General features: G+C 41.4%; 2 protein-coding genes across 4 annotated transcripts in view; both read left to right on the forward strand.

The window, feature by feature from the left end:
* The window catches only part of LOC129765365 (sterol regulatory element-binding protein cleavage-activating protein), a 36,658-nt gene continuing 15,987 nt past the window's right edge, over positions 1 to 20,671 (forward strand). The window contains exons 1-2 of one of the 3 annotated variants that reach the window (XM_055765603.1): positions 1 to 732; positions 792 to 1,515. In XM_055765603.1, the coding sequence (XP_055621578.1) occupies positions 1,070 to 1,515 (446 nt within the window). In that variant the 5' untranslated portion in view covers positions 1 to 732; positions 792 to 1,069. The remainder of the gene's footprint in view (positions 733 to 791; positions 1,516 to 20,671) is intronic. The other 2 variants (XM_055765604.1, XM_055765605.1) reach the window with 2 other exon arrangements.
* Positions 9,620 to 17,317, forward strand: LOC129765364 (uncharacterized). Its single transcript, XM_055765601.1, has 2 exons — positions 9,620 to 16,294; positions 16,361 to 17,317. Exon 1 carries the CDS (start codon positions 9,624 to 9,626, stop codon positions 15,486 to 15,488), a length of 5,865 nt encoding a protein of 1,954 aa, XP_055621576.1. The 5' UTR covers positions 9,620 to 9,623; the 3' UTR covers positions 15,489 to 16,294; positions 16,361 to 17,317.

The following is a 20,671-nucleotide window of genomic DNA, read 5'->3' on the forward strand; positions in this document are numbered from 1 at the left end:
TGTCAAAAGCTATCCATAAACAGTCATCAGAGCTCAATATTTCGTGCAAATACGCGCTACGAAGTGAATATTACAGGTATTGGAGCACAATTTGTTGTGAAAATTTACCGAAATACGGTCAAGTTGATCTAGTGCAAAATTGTAAACGAATAAACGTGAGAATTAAGTTAGAACCAAATCGGTCCAAATCAAACTTGCGAAACCCGTCAAATTGCCCCTGGAAGGGAGAAAGGTGAAATGAAACGTAATTAAAAGGTGACGCGTTAGAGGTCCCGGATTTTTTCCTTCTGTCCCTCCGTTTGCTCTAGACGGGAGATTCACATTTCTTGTGATACGCTGCATACTGCGATTCGTGATTGTGTTGTCGAAAATTATGTAATTTTGCACAGCTTGTTCGGCACATTGACGGATTAGCGCAAAAGGGTATTTGTAAACATGATAAAAGTGTAGCGCGAAGAAATGCACTCAGGATGATAATGATTACGCCCATGCGGTGCTGGGGTTGAGAACTCATGCAATCTAGCCCGCTGTAAATTACGCAGAAGCGAATGTAGCAACAACACTGTAGCGCGAAGAAGTTGCACACGCAATCGGCCGCTGTTATTTCCAATTCAGTGATATATGTGCGAAAGGCGGTGTGATTCAGCTTCTCACAACGAGAATTAATCGGAAACAACCAGATCGGTAGGATGTGGTGTACAAGGGACCATTGGCATTGGTTTGATGGAACCGGTAATTCGGTTCGCGCTAGTAATCTTGACAAAAAGTATTGAAGAGGCGTTCAATTCTAGATGTGGGATACATTTTTCGTGTGCATCGCTTTTGTGAGTCAATCAAATCATTTAAAGACATGAGTGCGTCCTGTGTTGGTGTCAGTACAACTTGAATAAAGAAGGAATGTGAAAAAATGAAAAAGGTGCAGAGGTCCCCAACGCGAGATGAAGTAGCGACAATTGTGTGTTAAAAGATGAACTGAAAAGGGAAGAGAACATATTACGAAGATTTGTTATTCAATCGAAAGAAACATTTAAGTTTTATTAATCAATATTTGATTTGAACAGAGGACGTAATGACGTCCTCATCAAGCGTTGGTTCACAGTTCTCATCCGGTGGTGCTGGGGCTAGCAGAGCAGGCGAAGGCTACCACCAAGGCTCACCGGTCCAGCAGCAATATCAACAACATCAAGAACCAATTCATTTTCAGTCATCACAGCAGCACCAGCAGCAATCCTTCCACCATCGCCACCCGATGGTATTGACTGGAAATGGCGGAAGTTCCATGGCAACACCGGTGGTCAACGGAAAAATACATTCACCTATACAGACACCACAGAGCGCTGGGTCAGCTGTACGAACAATTTCGCGGCAGAAAGCAACAATCAGCAGGGATGGCGATAGCAAGGCAAAGACACTTCCATCCCGGGTGTCACAGATTTACTACAAACATGGGTTGTTCCTGTCCAGCTATCCCACCTGCGCAACCAGTGTAGCAGTTGCAGTTATAATATTTTGCTGGTAAGTGTTGTTTATGTCCATGTATTAAAATGAGGCGCTGTCCGATTGTCATATCAACGTCATTATCGGTTATCAGTGAGTCTGAGTGTGTATTCCAACCTGCTATATTCGGCTGTGAAATGCAGGTCGCCTGTGTATTCGAAGTGACTGCAGTATATATTTTCTCATTAATCAATCAATTGATTGCTTTTATAGCACCAGGCAAATGGGAGGGTGCGTCTCAGTTTGAAAAAAAACAGTCGGTAATCCTTAGTAGTCGGCAACCTGTCTATCATGGGGCACCAAATGAAAACTATAACGCACGCCATGCGTTTTTGGACTAATTTTTTTTGTCGGAATCAACGAAGAAATGAACTGTAGCTTTCAGGGTGAAACAATCTTTCTCGCAGTCTGTGTGTAAATATTTGTTTTCTGACACACTCGTCAGATAGTGGATGTTCTGATTTCAGCGGAGGGTGTGGAAATGAACATTTTTTCCGATAGAAATTAGCTGACTGGATTTGCGTAACTGGTTTTGAGGCGTATTATTTACATCAGGACTTCGTTAAACTGATAGTATGGCTACTGATGGTCATTGGTTGCTGCTCTATGTTGCTAGTTTCAGTTTGTTCGATTTAGAATGTCTAGTGGATGATCCGTTTGCTTGGCTTTCAAGATGATTCCATCTAACTCTCTCAGCCTGGTATAATAGACCGATAGCTACGACACAGCAATTGGAGATGGGGGAGGAATAGGTAACTTATCCCATCTATGAAAAAGGCGGGTGAATGAATCTTGCAATCCACCGTTCAATAGTGGTCCTGATGATCTTAGATCTGTCTTCGCCATTTATCGCCAAATGTAAGCAGTTTTTATGGGAAGATATCAGGCTCATAGCTCGATGTTGGACCACACTTTTACTAGAGGCGAATGAACTGAAAAGTTTAAAGCCTCTTTAATCCAATCATCATCATCATCATCACTTTTACCCCACGAAAGATTCTTCATAAGTTCTGCGAGTATCATGTTTCTAAACATCTTTGTTGACATCAAAGACGCGTATGATTCTATCGACCAATGGTAGTTATGGAGACTTATCTGGGTAGACGGCGGTCGATCTTGTTTAGGCTAATTTATGATACCATGGTAAAGTGGGAGGGTTCCAATTGCAGCGAAACATCTCTTTTATGATTTCTTTCTTCGAGATTGTGCCACGCCATAGTTCTCAACATGCGTTCATTTTTTCCCTATTCTAATTGCTATATGGCGTGTGTATGGGAGGGCGTCTATTATCTCATTATTTTAGATGGACAAGCCTATGCTTCGGATGCGTTGGTATCGATCTTCCAAGTATTGAAATTATCAGACATTTATAATTTGACTCTTAGTCTCCTTTACACACCTGTCCTTGTGAATTGAGATGGACATATAGATAGGTGCGATCATGTCATAAATGAATGAGCGAATCATGAAACACATGCTTCACACATACACATACTATGTAGCTTCGAAAAAAGCGAGAGAAGAATCGTTCCTTGTTTTAGCCTTGAAATCATTACGAGTGTCTGGAAATCTGCGTAATAATTCCAACAATTTTGGTGGTGTTGTAATTTTCAATTGGAACAACTCAGGAATATGCCTGTACCACTGCGAGTCAAAAGAACATTCTCTGACAAAAAAGGTCACAGGAGGGTTGTCTCCGAGACACGACCGCATAGTTTCCGTTATGCCAGGGGTTTTCAAATGGTGCTCCGTGGGAAATTTGTGCTCCGCGAAGTTATAGCAAATGCTCCCGTCTGAAAACCCACCATGACAAAAACAATTCTTTAATTTCATTTGACTGGGCATATAGTGATTTATCTTGTTTAATCCGGGTCAGATGTCGTGTAACTGCGACTCGCAACCGAAATAGAGTTGTTCCCAGTTGGGTAATGTGAATGCAAATATGATTTGTTATTGATTAAAAAATGCAGGTGCTCCGTCAAATTATTTTGCTATGCTGTCATGCTGCCTACCATAAAAATCTGAAAAGCCCTGCGGATATTTTTTTTATCCCATTTATTTATTTATTAGGCTCATTAGCATTTTATCTGTAACAGAGCCGGGTTTTTTTCGTGTACACGTACATATGTTAATGTTTCTATAAATTGTAAATTACACAGTAGTAGTAGTAGCCATTTAGGCGTTAGGTTTTCTGTTCCATTACATTATGGTAAATTACACTGTAGTAGCCATTTTAGGCGTAAGGGTATTCTATCTGTTCTTCCATTTTTCAGCAGACCGAACAGCGGAGACAGTTGATATTGATCATTGTTGGGTTATTTATAGAACAGCAGCCCGATGTTTCTTGCAGAGCAGAGCAGTTGTATGGATGAATCGATCTTATTTCGACCGTGGATCGATCTCCATCGCTGATGATGGTTGCGTGGACGTAGTTATTCTATAATAACACAAAGATGATCAATTGAGGGCCCTGAGTTTGAACTCACGATCGATCGCTTAGTAAGCGAACGCGTAACCAGTTGGCTACGAAGACCCCCTGATTTTGGATATGTTTGAGGAATTACATCGATAAAATGTATGATAATGATTTGGTGGCCCTGAAAAGGGCCGTTTTGTGTGGTTGTTAGACATCGTTTGTTCACTTTACCAGTGTTTACAATCGAGTGATGATGACAGAAGGATGGTGATTAGTCGCTTCTTCTTCTTCTTCAATGGCACTAACGTTCCTAGAGGAACTTCGCCGTCTCAACGTAGTATTACTTGCGTCATTTTTATTAGTACTTAGTTGAGATTTCTATGCCAAATAACACGCCTTGAATGCATTCTGAGTGGCAAGCTCTAGAATACGCGTGATCACAGTGCAAGTCGGAGGAGATTTATTTGACGAAAAATTCCCCCGACCAGAACGGGAATCGAACCCGAACACCCGGCATGTTAGTTATGACGCTAACCACTCGGCCACGGGACCACTCGGATTAGTCGCTGGATAGTGCATATCACGGTAGAAGATGCCGAAGTGGAATGAGATATGATGGAGGCAGCCCTCTGTGTCCCTGGGCGAGATGGCTCCTGTGTTATGTATGGATGAAATAAAGAAAAAAAACAATGTATTATAACTATCATTGTCGAACACTAACAGCACCTAATACGATATGTAGAGCATATGGAAAATCATTTTTTGACGTAGGACGTCTTACATTAAGGGTGCCAAATCAGAAAACAGGTCACGTTTTTATGAAATAAAGTTAACGTTAATAACTATTTTTGCTGCGAACGGATTTTAACGATTTGCATACCAATCGAATGAGAAAATTTCTAAGATTTGTTCGATATGCTATACATTACAATCTAATAGTCTGTATATGGTTTAAATTGATGAAAATTAGAAACATTCCCATTTCCCCATACATTTGCTCTGTCCATTTGTGTGCTTTCCCGAACAGAGCTGTCAATAACGAGCAACTTATGCAGCCGCTAGAATAGAAACAACGAAGGGGGATAGCGAAAAGAGAATATTTGCGAAGTAAACTCCGCGATGTTTCATTTTTCTCGCTGCAACTGTGTTTAATGCTTGTTGAATGGCGATGCACGGAAGATGCCTCTCGTTAAATACTTAGTGCAATTCGTGCATTGATATAAAGAACAAATTGCGACATATAACTAATTAGTGTATTGTTCTCACAAAAGCAAGCAAGAATAGTTGCTTCTCGGAATGATTCTACAAAACCACGCAAGCCATTAAACCTTTCCATGGTCCCCGGAATTTTTAGCTAAAGAATTATTTATGAAATTTCGACGTATTCGCAAATAATATCCGAAATGATAAACCAATAAATTTCAAAAAAAAAAAAAGATTGCATAGTCCTATGTCCTAAGCGGTCGTGTCTCGAATACAACCTCTCGATTTTTTTTCTAATATTCCTTCACTTTTCCAATTTATTTCGCTGCATGAACTTTTCTTTGGGTGAGAATGAACACAACAAAACAGACAGCTTAACCTCTTTCGTCGCCCCGATATGGGTAACACTTTCCTCGTTCAAATTTAATAGGATTTTCAAAAGGAATTTGACAGCATAGGCACCTAAATGTAACTATAGGATATGTAGAAAAATAATAAAATCATAATCATATTGATATAATGTTCACACTATACTTTTTATCAATTTATAGTACAGAAGGTTTATACTGGAGTTTTTTTTTGCGAAACCCGTATAATATGACTTTGGTATGTGCTATTGTTGTCAATTCGTCTTCGAATAGAAAGAAATTTCACTAGATCACGTAAAAGTTGTCTACAAACTCTGTTTGGTCTTCATTTAATAAATCATTCGCAATTTGGGCCTCGCGAGAAACTCAAAAACAGCGCATTGGGCGATGAACGTGTTAAATTGGAGGATCCGTTCTCAAGCTGGGACCCATATTGGTTTTTATTTATGAAATTTGAAATAAATCTTTCCATATTTCAAGTCATTTTAACACAACCGCAACCATACACAATTTAACACTCACACTTGTGTTAAATGTTTCACAATGCATGATCGGTATGAAATTGATATGAAATGAAATTTCACGAAGCAACGAACATTAAAGTTCGAAATTAAAACTTTTTTTGCTAGAATTAATCGTATCACTCACCTTACTTGCAATATAAAAATGCCCCCGACTTGCATATATTTGCAATCCGGATTTTCCCAGGCTCCTTGGTTTTGAAATTTGTGTTAGAGAACACATTTCGGTGGGAACAAAAGCTCCCACTACTTTCATATATTTGCAATGCTGATATATTTGCAATGACATTTCTTGGACTTCAAAGTCTGTAGCAGGGCTCTGCATAGTCGTAGTCAACTGAGGATAGTCTCACGGCAGTGGAACTTCATACAAATCACTCGTCGAAAAGTGTCTCCTTTTTCACCGTTTGTTTACATCGACGAATATATTTTTTTCCACTATGTTTCGTAGGAGAGTGTATGCATACTAACAGATTTCTACTACGAGGTGTTTAATGAAGGACGAAAGGTCGGAATGTTTATGTTTGTATATGATTTATCGTACGATTTAATTGAATGATTAAAAGACTGTAAACAAAACTGGAGTTAAGCATTTTTTAAATTTGAACAAATATTGATAAAAGATTCCCAGATTCTTGATGTTTATTGCGTGATTTGGTTACTGTGTAAGTTGTTTGAAACGAAGGTTTAGTGTGATGATTTTATTTTAAGGATTATATTCACGAATATACAAGTATGACTAATATAAATTACATGTATATGATGCGCCTGCCAGCCCATACATGCAAACGTGGAGGCGATATACATACATCATAGAAAAACTTAAATCGTATAATTATCGTTTATATTATATCATATACCCCATATACATGTATATGGCCTCCAATTTCATATGCATATGCCAGTTATACACATCATACAAGTAATGTGTCTTGGATGTATGTATATCGCCTCCAATTTTAGATTTTTGACGTAGGACTACGTTAAGGGTGTTAAATCAGAAAACAGGTCACTTGTTTATGAAATAAAGTTAACGTTAATAACTATTTTTTCTACGAACGGATTAAAACGATTTGCATACCAATCAAATTGGAAATTTCTAAGATTTTTTTTTTGTTTGATATGCTATACATCACAATCTCATAGTCTGTATATGTATAGTTTAAATTGATGAAAATTGGAAGCATTCCCATTTTCCCATACATTTGTGTGCTTTCCCGAACAGAGCTGTCAATAACGGGCATCTTATGCAGCTACTAGAACAGAAACAACGAAGGGGGATAGCAGAAAAAGAAAATTTGCGAAGTAAACTCCATGCTTGCATAATAAGTAAGCTGTCGCTAGCGTATAAGTATTGCATCTCCTCTGAGGAAAATTCTCAGAATATTTCTGTGCCCGAAACAACAAAGGTCGCTTATTTCGCTCGTTTTGTGTTTAATGTTTCCCCTCGAGCAGTGAACGCAAGCGAATATTTCACTTGAAGTGCAACTGGCATTGCAATTAACACAACCATCCGAGTCATGACAAAGAAGGCAAAAAAAGAGAAGAGTGCAAATGATTATAGGTCGCTTCTAAACATCGATGTTTGGTTTTTTGTGTGTTGCTTGTTTTCGTTGCGCGAAACATAGCAATTTAGAGAAAACGATTTTTCATAAACGGTCATTCTTGCGATGTTTCATTTTTAAGCACTGCAACTGTGTGCATCTGTTAGACGCGTGTTTGATGCTTGTTGAATGACAATGCACTTCTTCCTTTTCTTTTGGATTATAGACACTTGAAACTCAGACAGTTCATTCGTCTTTGATGGCGATGCACGGAAGATTCCTCTTGTTAATATTCAGTGCAATGCGTGAATTGATATGAAGAAACAAATTGCGACTCATGACCAATTAGTGTATTGTTCTCTCAAAGGCAAAAAATGATCGTTGCTTCTCGAAATGATTCTACAAAACTATGCAAGCCATTAAACCTTTTCAGGGTCCCCGGAACTTTTTACTATAGAGTTATTTATTAAATTTTGACGTATTCGCAAATAATATTCGAAATGATAAACCATCAAATTTCGAAAGAAAAAAGATTGCGTAGTCCTACGTTCTAAGCTCGGATACAACCCCTCGAATTTTTTACGATTTAATGTTTGCTGGGCAGGCCCGAAGGCAGTTTTAAATTGTTAAAATATGAATGAAATTTTTTAGTTCATGTTATTTGATTACTTGAAACATGTAGTACTGAACTTTATTTAACCATTTCTATATAAATTTTGCGATATTTCCACTCAAGCACAATAAACAATCAGGAATGACGTATTCGATTGCAACTCTTTCGTATCATATGTAAGAGCTTTAATTGCCCTAAAATCATATTTCAGATAGCCGTACGAGATAGCTGCAGCTTGATAATCCAAATAACCGGAGTTCAAATCCCATCAGAGCAAATTTATAACCGTCGCCACCACTCTATCAAACATTTATATTCCTAAAAATCAATTGATTAATTCCTATTTGTACAAACATAAATGTTTATAAAAGTTCTATATACATACAAAAATGGTGATTCCCCGGGCCGAACATTTTACTTTAATATTTTCCTCCCTTTTTTTTTATGGCAGTGATGAATCGTATATTCGTATGACAACAGACTTATTATGTTATTAGATATTGCCTAATAACCTTGCATGTACAGTAAGTTACCTCTAATTCGACATTTAGTTAATTGGACAGACCTGTAATGGGACACAAATAATTGGACATTTTCATCTCTAATTGGATATTTTGTAAACATCGAGTTTCGTACCCAAAGTATGGCCCCAGATTGAAAGTCGCCACCAGATGTCGACATTGTACCACTATCATCGTGAATGTCCAATTACAGGCCAATCACCACTAATGCGACACTGAGTAGTGCCTCGGTATGTCGAGGTTTAGAAGTAACTTACTGTATATGATATTTGGGCGCATCATATACCACTCAAAATATCAGATATTCAATGCTCTATGTTACGAAACCACAGGGCAGTTTCGTGCAGTAGGAGGGTGAGCTCAGCCCGTCCGTAGCAGCCAACGTAAAAACAACAAATAAATAACGAGAAACGTTAGACAGCAAAACACAGTAGCAAAAACAAAAGAATCTCACGTGATACGGCAAAAGAGTGGCAAACGAGTTGAGAAGAAAAATAATTAGTTATCCTAGAATAAAAACCTTTTCCTAATATATCTATATCCTACGGTTAGTAAAACTTACTTCTATAATATATACTATTTCTACAACTATACTTACAACTTATTCTTACAGCTATTTACATTTACATTCCTACAACAAATCTTAACCTATTTCTATAATCAAGAGTGAACTTAAAGGTAAATGAATTTATAAACTTAGCTAGACTTATAACTAATAGTACGGTCATTTAGTAGTCACTAATCAAGAGGATTTATAAAAGAAGTGTTCGGATAAAACGAAGAACAAAACGAAAATGTAAGTGAAAACTTTGTATATTGTGAACCATGAATTTAAACGAATACATTACAGCTTTGAAGCTGCGAGTTAGCTGCTATCTGGACGTTTTTCTTAACCCATCCGAACATTCTTCAAAGATTTTCTGGTGCTATGAATCCAGAAATGCAGATCGTGAGTCATTGCGCTAAGTGTGACCGACCGGACTCGGCCGACAACTTAGTCGGGTGCGATACATGCGAGACGTGGGTACACTTCGGATGTGCACAAGTGAGCGATTCGATCGTCAATCGCAGTTGGAAATGCGATCAATGTCGTGCAGAGCATTCCATAATCCAACCACAAGGGTCGGTTACTCGTTCCACCTCGAGCAAGCGCTCGTCCAGGGTAGACCTCAACCTGAGGATGATGGAGGAACAAAAGGCCATGCGAATGAGGAGAATTCTGGAAGAAGAAGCAGCTCGGGCTGCTACAAGGAAGAAGTTAGCTGTGGAGGAGGAGGAGTTTCTCAAGAAGAAGTATGAGATTCTTCTAGCAGAGACGGAGGATTCGGAAGATGGAGCCAGTAGGAGATCGAGACTGAGCAGTCGAGCTAGTCGGGAGAGGGTCCAATCGTGGCTGAGCAACCAGGAAGTCGGCACAACACACAAAGTGGAAGTAGTGCCATCCAGTAGCATCATGCCAACGGTCGTAGTCTCAGAAGCAGCTCAGCAGTCTATCGTTCCTGTTCCTGCTACTTCAAGTCCCATCGTGTCGAACATCCCTGTTTCGGCAACTTCTGTCCCAGCGTCAACTTCTACGCCAATTTCGATGGACGTTTCCAGGAGCGTCGAGTGTGCTGATGGAACAATCGTTCCTCAAGTGCAAACTCCGGTGATGTCAAGACAACACATCGAAACTACCCCTCGATCGCAAGTAAGTCCGTCGATGACTAGATGCTTCTCTTCTATCGGGATCAACTCCCGTGGGCCAATGGATGAAGAAAGGGCTCCACTAAATAAAAGTGCTCCACCTTCGATTGTCGACTTTTCTTCTGTAGCTGGTCGCAATCGTCTACCAGAAAATAATAATCAAATAAATATGAGGTCATCGGGATGTGATAATGTGATCGCGTCTTCGACTAGTGTAGGGCCAATGTTACACGATAGATTAGTAGAGAAAAGTGTACCAGAAGTTTTTCCCGTCTACTACGGGCCCAGTCACATACCTATGCCCAGTTGTAATCCTATGTTCTCAACTTCCAATCCAAGTCTGGGTCAGAATTATAACACAAACAGTTTAATGCAAAACTTCCACAACATCGTCGCTACTAATCCAACAATGTCGTTTCTCAATGGGGGCGCTGGATGCTTGACAAACGGGTATCCAGTAAGTTCACAAAATCCTGCTTCATCAATAACGATGGGAATTTCTCGATCTATGCTGAATTTCGGATGTCAACCAACGTGGAGCAACGCGAATATTACCAGTACGAGCGTCGCTGGGACGAACGGTGGAATAGAGTCGGTCTCCATGAAACACATTCCGGTTTCATCGCAGAGAAGGTTGATTCTGAACAGTGTCGGCGAAGTTCCAGGACTCACCAATGTATCGATGCCACCTACATCCAGTGTAACCTTTCCCCAGTTTGGGACTCAGCAACAATCCGTTACTCCAGTCCGAAATGGGCCATCTAATGAACAAATGGCGGCGAGGCAAGTGATGCCACGGGAGTTGCCAAACTTCTCTGGCGATCCGCAGGACTGGCCGTTGTTCTACAGCTCGTTCTGCAACTCCACAGAAGCATGTGGATATACGGATTCGGAAAACCTGGCAAGATTGCAGCGTTGTCTAAAGGGTAGTGCGTTAGAAGCAGTTCGGAGTCGTTTGCTGATGCCACAGTCTGTGCCTTTCGTTATCGATATACTTAGAAGGTTGTATGGTCGACCAGAAATTTTAATACATTCTCTCCTCCAAAAGTTGCGAACGGTACCTTCTCCAAAATTTGATAACCTGCAGTCGCAGATTAACTTCGGTCTCGCGGTACAAAACGTCGTAGATCATATGACTATCGCCAATCTTCCTGATCATCTGTGGAATCCGACGCTGCTCCACGAATTGGTAGAGAAATTGCCACCTCAAATCAAGATGCAGTGGTCTTACTACAAGAGCAGATTCTCTTGTGTCAACCTAACGACCTTTAGTGCTTTCATGTCCGAGCTTGTGATGATGGCCTCTGACGTTACGCTTCCGATGGACGCCCTCGCACTGAACTCGAAGACTGGTAAATCGATTAAAGAAAAACCGAAGCTGTACATGCATACTGAGGATCAGCGGGAGAAGAACTCTGAATTTGCCGAGAAAATGAAGACGCCAATGGAACAGGCAAAGAAGACCTGTGTGTATTGCGGTAAAGAACGTCACGAGATCGCGAACTGCATCCAATTCAAAGCGCTCGATGTTGACGGTAGGTGGAAGGCAGTTAAAGAGAAGAACCTGTGTAGGAGTTGCCTTGTACCACACCGCAAATGGCCATGTCGTACCAAAAAGGAGTGTGGCATTAACGGATGTAGAATATATCACAACAGTCTTCTACATCCAACGAGCAGTTCGGAAAAGACGAACACAGCGAGAACTACAGGGAATACAGACACTGTTGTACATCAAAATCTACATCGCTCTAGGTCTTATTCTTTATTCCGTTATTTGCCAGTTACTATACATGGAAATGGAAAACATGTCAGTACTTACGCGTTCCTGGACGATGGATCGAATTCTACCCTTCTGGAAAACAAAATCGCGTCCGCTCTAGGCATCAAGGGGCCAACCGACGGTTTCTGTCTGAGTTGGACAGGCAATATCTCGCGGGAAGAAAAAGAATCTCAACGAATCAGTATAGTAATCTGCGGGGATGGCAAGAAGTTTAAACTCCATAACGTGAGAACGGTTCAGCAGCTCCAGTTACCTGCGCAAACGATGCGCTATGAGGATCTAGTCCAAACCTACCATCATCTGAAGGGACTTCCGGTTCGCAGTTACGAGGGTGCGATCCCGGGCATCATCATCGGTATAGAACACATACGACTATTAACTGCATTGCGAACACGAGAAGGAAAAGACAATGAACCGGTAGCAACAAAGACACGTCTCGGATGGTGCATATTCGGGAAAAACTCCGACAGCGGAACAGCGATGGAGCAGTTGAACCTACATCTAGCTGATGAGGTGCAAAATCGCGATCTGCATCAGTGGATGAAGCAATTTTTTGCCGTTGAAGAGTCGAGTGTAACGGTTAAACCCGAACCGGAAGAAGACAAACGAGCGCGGAAAATAATGGAAGCAACCACACGACGTGTCAAAGGTGGTTTCGAGACAGGGCTGCTTTGGAGGTTCAACAACATCTGCTTTCCCGATAGCTATCCGATGGCATTGCGGGGATTGCATGCGTTGGAGAAACGACTAAGTCGAGATCCAGTTCTTGAAGCAAAGGTGAGAAACCAGATAATGGAATATGAAGTGAAGGGTTATGCTCATCGAACTACGCCAGAAGAACTTCGATCTACGAACCCAAATAAGGTCTGGTATCTACCTTTGGGAGTCATACAGAACCCGAAGAAACCGAATAAGTTGCGGTTGATATGGGACGCTAAAGCACGAGCAGGAGGAGTGTCGTTCAACGACATGCTATTAAAAGGTCCTGATCTGCTGGTAGCCCTGATGGAGGTATTACTACGGTTCAGACAAGGGAACATCGCAATAGTAGGCGACATAAGAGAGATGTTCCATCAGATTTGGATTCGAGACGAAGACAAGCAGGCCCAGCGATTCATTTATCGATCATGCCCTGGGTCAGAACCCCAGATATATACTATGGACGTTGCGACGTTTGGAGCGACATGCTCGCCGAGTCTGGCACAGTACGTAAAGAACAAAAATGCAACGGAGTTCGCGAGATCATTTCCGAGAGCGGTGAAAGCCATAACAGATAACCACTACGTGGATGATTTTCTGGACAGCGTAGACACAGAAAAGGAGGCCGTCCAGTTGGTTAACGAAGTGAAATTCGTCCATTCTCAAGCAGGATTCGATATCCGTAACTTCTGCTCTAATTCAGTCGAAGTCCTAGCGAGAATCGGAGAAACGACAGAACGCCAGCAGGTATCCATGAACCTGGACAAATCACCAGAGTCTGAACGGGTGCTGGGATTGATCTGGAGGCCAGCAGACGATGTCTTTAGCTTTGACTTGAGCAATATGAAGGAGGAGATTAGGGAACTTGTCGAGAGTAGAACCGTTCCTAGCAAACGACAGGTTCTGCGAACTGTAATGTCCCTATTTGACCCATTGGGACTCATTTCACACTTCGTGGTGCATGGGAAGATTCTCATGCAACAGATTTGGAGAACCGGAACGGACTGGGACGAACTCATTGTGGAGGAATTGTGGGATCAATGGAAGCAGTGGTGCCAATACATGCAGCGTTTGGATGAAGTGAGAGTACCACGCTGTTTCTTTAAAGGGGTGAACATCTCTGCACTCAAAGAGGCGGAAGTTCATCTATTTGTGGATGCGAGTGAATTGGCATGCGCGGCGGTTCTTTATCTCCGAGTCCTCGACAGCGGTAAGCCCAGGTGTGCTCTGGTAGCCGCTAAAACTAAAGTGGCCCCACTAAAACCTCTCTCCATTCCACGTCTGGAGCTTCAAGCAGCGATGATCGGGACAAGGTTGATGGACTTCGTCCTGAAATCCCTGGATGTCCAAATAAAGAAACGCTTCTTGTGGACAGATTCCTCAACTGTTCTCTGCTGGTTGCGGTCTGATAGCCGGCGGTATCATCAATTTGTTGCCTTTCGTGTAGGAGAGATCCTCTCAACAACTACAGTGGATGAATGGCACTATGTACCATCAAAAATGAACATAGCCGACGTAGCCACGAAATGGAAGGAGGGGCCAAGCTTCGATCCGACCAGTCCGTGGTACAATGCTCCAGAATTTTTATACCAAGAACAGGAGCAGTGGCCTTCAGAACCCCCGCGGAAACAAGCAGAAACAGAAGTCGAACTGCGTTCTGCATTTTTATTCCACGGCATGATGCCGAAAGCCGTTGTTGATTGTTCCAGGTTTTCAAACTGGAATCGTCTATTGAGGGCGACCGCTTACGCTTTGCGTGCTGTACGCAGATTTAGAGGGGAACCGGCGTCCCAGTCGGATTTTCTATCTCAAAAAGAGTTGTGTGATGCGGAAATAGTGATATGGAAGCAGGTGCAAGCTGGAACCTATTCAGACGAGTACGCGATTCTGGAGCATAACCTGACGAATCCCACAAGTTTAGCTCCATTCCCGAAATCTAGTCCACTCTATCGACTTTCGGTATTCTTGGATGAACGAGGTGTCGTCCGAATGAACAGTAGAATATCTACTTCGCCGTCTGTATCGTATGACACGAAATTTCCGATTGTGCTGCCAAGGAAAGAATATGCAGTCTATCTTCTAACGGAGAGCTATCACCGGAGGTTTCTTCACAGGAACGGGGAGACAGTCTGCAATGAAATGCGTCAACGATTCTTCGTACCCGGACTTCGAATTCTGATTCGGCAGGTGGCAAAGCAGTGCGTGACGTGTCGTATTCGAAAGGTTGTTCCAAATCCTCCTCTGATGTCAGCTCTGCCTGCAGTTCGTGTTACAGGAATGATCAGACCGTTTACGTTCACTGGAGTGGACTATCTAGGACCAATACAGGTCAAGCAAGGTCGCAGCTTGGTAAAGAGGTGGGTGGCATTGTTTACCTGCTTGACTATACGTGCTGTACATCTAGAAGTGGTGCACAGTCTGTCCACCCAGTCATGTATAATGGCCATCAGACGTTTTGTGGCTCGTCGTGGTTCCCCGGAGAATTTTTATAGTGACAACGGCACAAATTTCTTGGGAGCGAGCAACATATTGAAGAATCAGATACAGAATATCCATGAGGACTGTGCGGTCACGTTTACGAACAGCAAGACCAACTGGATTTTCAATCCACCATCAGCACCTCATATGGGCGGTTCATGAGAGCGTATGGTGCGCTCCGTAAAGGCTGCCATGTCAGCAATTGCGGACCATCCACATCATCCGAACGATGAAGTTCTGGAGACGGTAGTGCTGGAGGCTGAGGCCATTGTCAACTCCAGGCCGCTAACTTACATCCCTTTGGAATCGATTGAGCAGGAGTCGCTTACGCCGAATCATTTCCTGCTCTTTGGCACCAAGGGTATCACACAGCCGGAGATGTCGACAAGGCTGGAAGGAGGAATCCTGCGTGACAGCTGGCGTCTAGCGCAATGCCTGGTGGATCATTTTTGGAACCGTTGGATTCGAGAGTACCTTCCAACTATAACCAGACGCACCAAGTGGTTCGAACCGGCTAAGCCGTTGGAAGTTGGGGACCTGGTACTCGTGGTAGAAGAGAGTAAACGGAACGGATGGTTGAGAGGCAGAATTCTAGATGTGGTTAAGGCAGCGGATGGGCAAGTTCGACGAGCAGTTGTGCGGACTAAAAACGGAATACTCAACAGACCTGCAGTGAAATTGGCACTTCTGGATCTTCAGAAACCTGGGGACGGTCCGGAACTACACGGGCAGGGGGATGTTACGAAACCACAGGGCAGTTTCGTGCAGTAGGAGGGTGAGCTCAGCCCGTCCGTAGCAGCCAACGTAAAAACAACAAATAAATAACGAGAAACGTTAGACAGCAAAACACAGTAGCAAAAACAAAAGAATCTCACGTGATACGGCAAAAGAGTGGCAAACGAGTTGAGAAGAAAAATAATTAGTTATCCTAGAATAAAAACCTTTTCCTAATATATCTATATCCTACGGTTAGTAAAACTTACTTCTATAATATATACTATTTCTACAACTATACTTACAACTTATTCTTACAGCTATTTACATTTACATTCCTACAACAAATCTTAACCTATTTCTATAATCAAGAGTGAACTTAAAGGTAAATGAATTTATAAACTTAGCTAGACTTATAACTAATAGTACGGTCATTTAGTAGTCACTAATCAAGAGGATTTATAAAAGAAGTGTTCGGATAAAACGAAGAACAAAACGAAAATGTAAGTGAAAACTTTGTATATTGTGAACCATGAATTCAAACGAATACATTACAGCTTTGAAGCTGCGAGTTAGCTGCTATCTGGACGTTTTTCTTAACCCATCCGAACACTCTATGTACGATAGTTATACGATTTAATGTTTGCTGGGTAACTTAAATTTAATGCGACATGTCGAGGCACCACTCAGGGTCGCTTTGGAGGCGATTTTGGCCTGTAATTGAACATTGGCGATGTGAGTGGTACAGTGTCTACGTCTGGTGGCAACTTTAATATGGCGCCATAATTTGGGCTCCGAGCTCGATGTTTACAAAAACCTCCAATTAAACGTGTCACATTACAGGTCTGTTCAATAATCTAAACGTCGCATTAAATGTAACTTACTGTATGTAAACAATATTTATTCCCAGCTGTTTTGAGGCATCTCGCACAAATTGACAATATCATTCAGTTGTCAGTGCAAGTCGGTGCAATTTTAAGAGTGTAAAAAAAGTTCACTGTTTACATAAAAGCAATCTCGAATCGGTTCCACTTTTTTGCTTGAAGTTACTATCCCCTGATAGTCTGCTGATTAACTGACTGACAGTTAGTAATGACTTTTGGCTTCTTCACGCAGTTTCTCTGCCAAAACGACTGAACAGTCAGTCGGGCGTTTAGTCGCTATCTCCCTCTACCGACTCGACTATATCATTTCATTCTTCCCAGTCAAATCGTCCTCATCGCATTTTGAAGTGACTTCTCCCAAAATGAATTCGTTCCTCTCTTTCTCTCTCCCATGTACATGTGCATGCATCGATGTTTGAGTTCAACGAGGTTTGAAATACGCTACAGGTGAGCTAGATTCTTTTGTATCGTACACGAAAATTACTTACACGTATAAAATAACGTACAGTGTGTGTGCGCTATTTTGCACGCCTAATACTAACTAATACTAACGCGAGGATCTTTATAGCATACTTGATAAATGTCTAAGTTCGTTGGTTTGAGTTCACGATGGGTAGACAATAAACCCAAGACGGGTCTATGGTACTAGGTGAGGCCGTTTCGTCACTAAGTTGGTTAGAGGAGCGGTATATGAAAACAGTACGGAAGAAAGCAGAAGGGGAATTATTTGCTTGTAGCGTGAAAGAGATAGACTGATCACAAGTGACCTTCGGCACTAGCGTATTGTGTTTTGTTTACAAACAAAGTACAGTAGACTTCCAAGATGGCTGAAGAGTGGTTTTAGCAAGTTGGCCCACCTTAGGATATACTTCTAGGCGCCTTGAATAAACAGTAACTTCTTTTCTGCATCAGAAATCATGGTTTCGTTCCTTTTTATATGGACGTAAAAATAAGATTGTGTACGCGGGTATGAATTAATGTCAGGAGGATATGGAAGTGTCGATTGAAGTCAGTTGAATGAAGAGGCAGATTTGTATTCATTAGTCGGGCCAGTTAAAATAACCACTGACTAGTTCACCAGTCATCCTCGCTAGTCAACGTTAATTCATTTTCTAGTGAAGTCACTTTTTGTTGGCGGCGACTGCCGAAGCAGTTCTAGTCGAAGCGAAGCTGCTGAGAGTGGAGTCGGTCTTCATTTTTCACCTTCGAAGATTTTGGGCCCTGGTCTGTAGTTTCATGAAATATATAATTTTATTAATTTTCACTGTAATGAATCATTATGGAGTGCTCAAAAAGATTTATGCGAAACTCTCGTAAATCTATCACGAAATGGCTGAACAATAATTGTGAGTAAAACAAGAAGCTTGTATATTCAATTTCGACTAATCAGATCGAGATATTTCCGTTTGAATAACGGTTGAGATTTTTCAATTATTCGTCATTTATTTCCATAACATATTAGGCGTCGTGCACAAATTACGTAACGCATGTAGGGGGGGGGGGGACGTGAGGGGTCGAGGTTTTGTTACTTAATGTGACATAGGGGGAGGGGGGTAAACGTGCTCGTTACGTAACACAATTCAATTTTTATTTCTAAATAAATTCAGCGCCCCTATATGCTTGAGCAGTTAGCTTCGATTCTGGGGCCGAATGTGGTGTGTTGGATACAGTGATCCAATGTACGTTGCAGTTTGTTCAGAAAGGCACTGTTCTTCAAATTCATGGGCTCGATTTTAAAAAAAGGTAAATCAGGTAAATTCAATTTATATAACTTGTCTTGAAGAGCAGACCATGAGCAATCGAAATAGTTTAGTATTGTAATGTTTCATCGTCTGAAAGAACATTTAACTCATTCTCAGTACTGGTTAAAAATCTCTCCCTTTTTTAAGCATTGAAAACACGGAATGTCAGTGGTGGATCACACCATTGAGGAATATGGCGGTTCCTTCGGCTGAAGGAGGCCAGGATGATAGCTCAGGATTTTTGGATTGTGGCTTGCACTGGAGAATTAAAGAACACTAGGATAACTTCTAATACACTCGGATGATTTTATTCTCGCGATCTTGCACATTCATGGGTTGGAAAAGGAATAATGTATATTGGCAGGAATCGGTTTGTATGCACATATTTATTTGTGTGCGTTCGGCTTGTGTTATGCCGTGTATCGAATTACTGTGCTGGTTGTGGATGTGTCATACATTGCATTTTGAATGGGAGGAAAGGATTTGGATGGGGATAAGGATAGGATTAAATAAAGGGAATCTATTTTCACACTTGCTCAACATTCGCGCTGTTGGTCGCGAGCAGTCACCATAACGCTGGAATAAAGGGTGCAAGAAATGGTCATCAAACGTTAAAATCCTCAGTTTTATGACACCTTTCATTTGACACTGCTAGAAGTTCGGTAGGTGGCGCCATTTCCGAGATCCAAGAGGAGGTCGGTTTAAGACCATCGGATTAGGACTGTTTCCCCCAATTCTTTAAATTTGAGAAGTATTTTTTAAATTCCTAAGAAAGCGACCCTTTTGTTGAGCAGTGACAAATCTCGATGCTTGATTCAGTCTCGAACTTCTGAAAACAAACAATTATTTTTGTATAAATCAACATCAATTTATACCAACTCCTGTTCCTCTCAGCCAAACAATAGATGGTTTGAAAGTACCAATCCCAACAGATGTAAGCATTGATTTTGTTTCTCTGTTTGTTAGAAATTCTATGAACTTGTCAAATTTCATTCGAATAAACTTTGATTCCGGCCTGGACAGATTTTCTACGTTGATATTTTCACTATTTAATAAAAACTGAAATGTTATGAAAATTTTGATTTTGCGTTACGTAACATGAGGGGGAGGGGGGTTTGTCTTGCGTTACTTATTGTTACATAGGGGGGGGGGGAGGGGTTCCAAAAACCGCATTTTTAGCGTTACGTAATTTGTGCACGACGCCTTATTTTATCCAATTAAGTGGAGGCGATCTGATGTAGTGGTAACATCTATACCTCTGTGCTGCCATACAAATGAAGCATAAATTTCTGCAAAACTCATGAACTAATCAAGCAAATAGATTCAAATTTGGCATGTGAAGGTTTTAGGGGGCATGAAACGTTTCTATGGTGAATAGACACTCGTCCCCCTCTCTAAAAGGAGGCTACCATACAAATGGAGCATAAATTTCTGCAAAACTCAAGAACCAATCAAGCAAACAGAACTAAATTTGGCATGTGAAGGTTTTAGGAGGCAAGAAACTTTCCTAAGGTGATTCAACACTCTTCCCACCTCTCTCAGGGGAGGCTGCCATATGAATGAAACACAAATTTTTGCATATCTCGAGAACTAATCGAGCAAATGAAACCAAATCTAGCATATGGTGGTTTTAGGAGGCAATAAATGTTTCTATGGTGGCTTGACACTCCTCCCCCTCTCTAAAGAGGGGGACTGGATAACTCGAGAACTAATCAAGCAAATGGAATCAAACTTGGCATACAGAGGTTTCAGGGATCGATAACCATTTCTATGGTGGTTCGACACTCTTTCCCGCTTTCTAAGGAAAGGCTATCATACAAATGAAACACGAATTTCTGCGTAACTCGAGAACTAATCAAACAAATCGAGCCAAATTTGGGATATGAGGGTTATTGGGTACGAGAAATGTTTCTATAATGGGATGACACCCCTCTCTCCTTTGGAATGGAGAGGGAGTTCCGTAAAAATAATACACATATTTCAACTAAACATATTTCCACCAAAC

Source organism: Toxorhynchites rutilus, chromosome 2, assembly GCF_029784135.1.
Source record: "Toxorhynchites rutilus septentrionalis strain SRP chromosome 2, ASM2978413v1, whole genome shotgun sequence".
Classification (NCBI taxonomy): Eukaryota; Metazoa; Arthropoda; class Insecta; order Diptera; family Culicidae; genus Toxorhynchites; species Toxorhynchites rutilus.

Coding starts and splice junctions, on each gene's coding strand:
- LOC129765364 (XM_055765601.1), top strand. CDS start 9,624: ATGCAGATCGTGAGTCATTGCGCTAAGTGTGACCGACCGGACTCGGCC.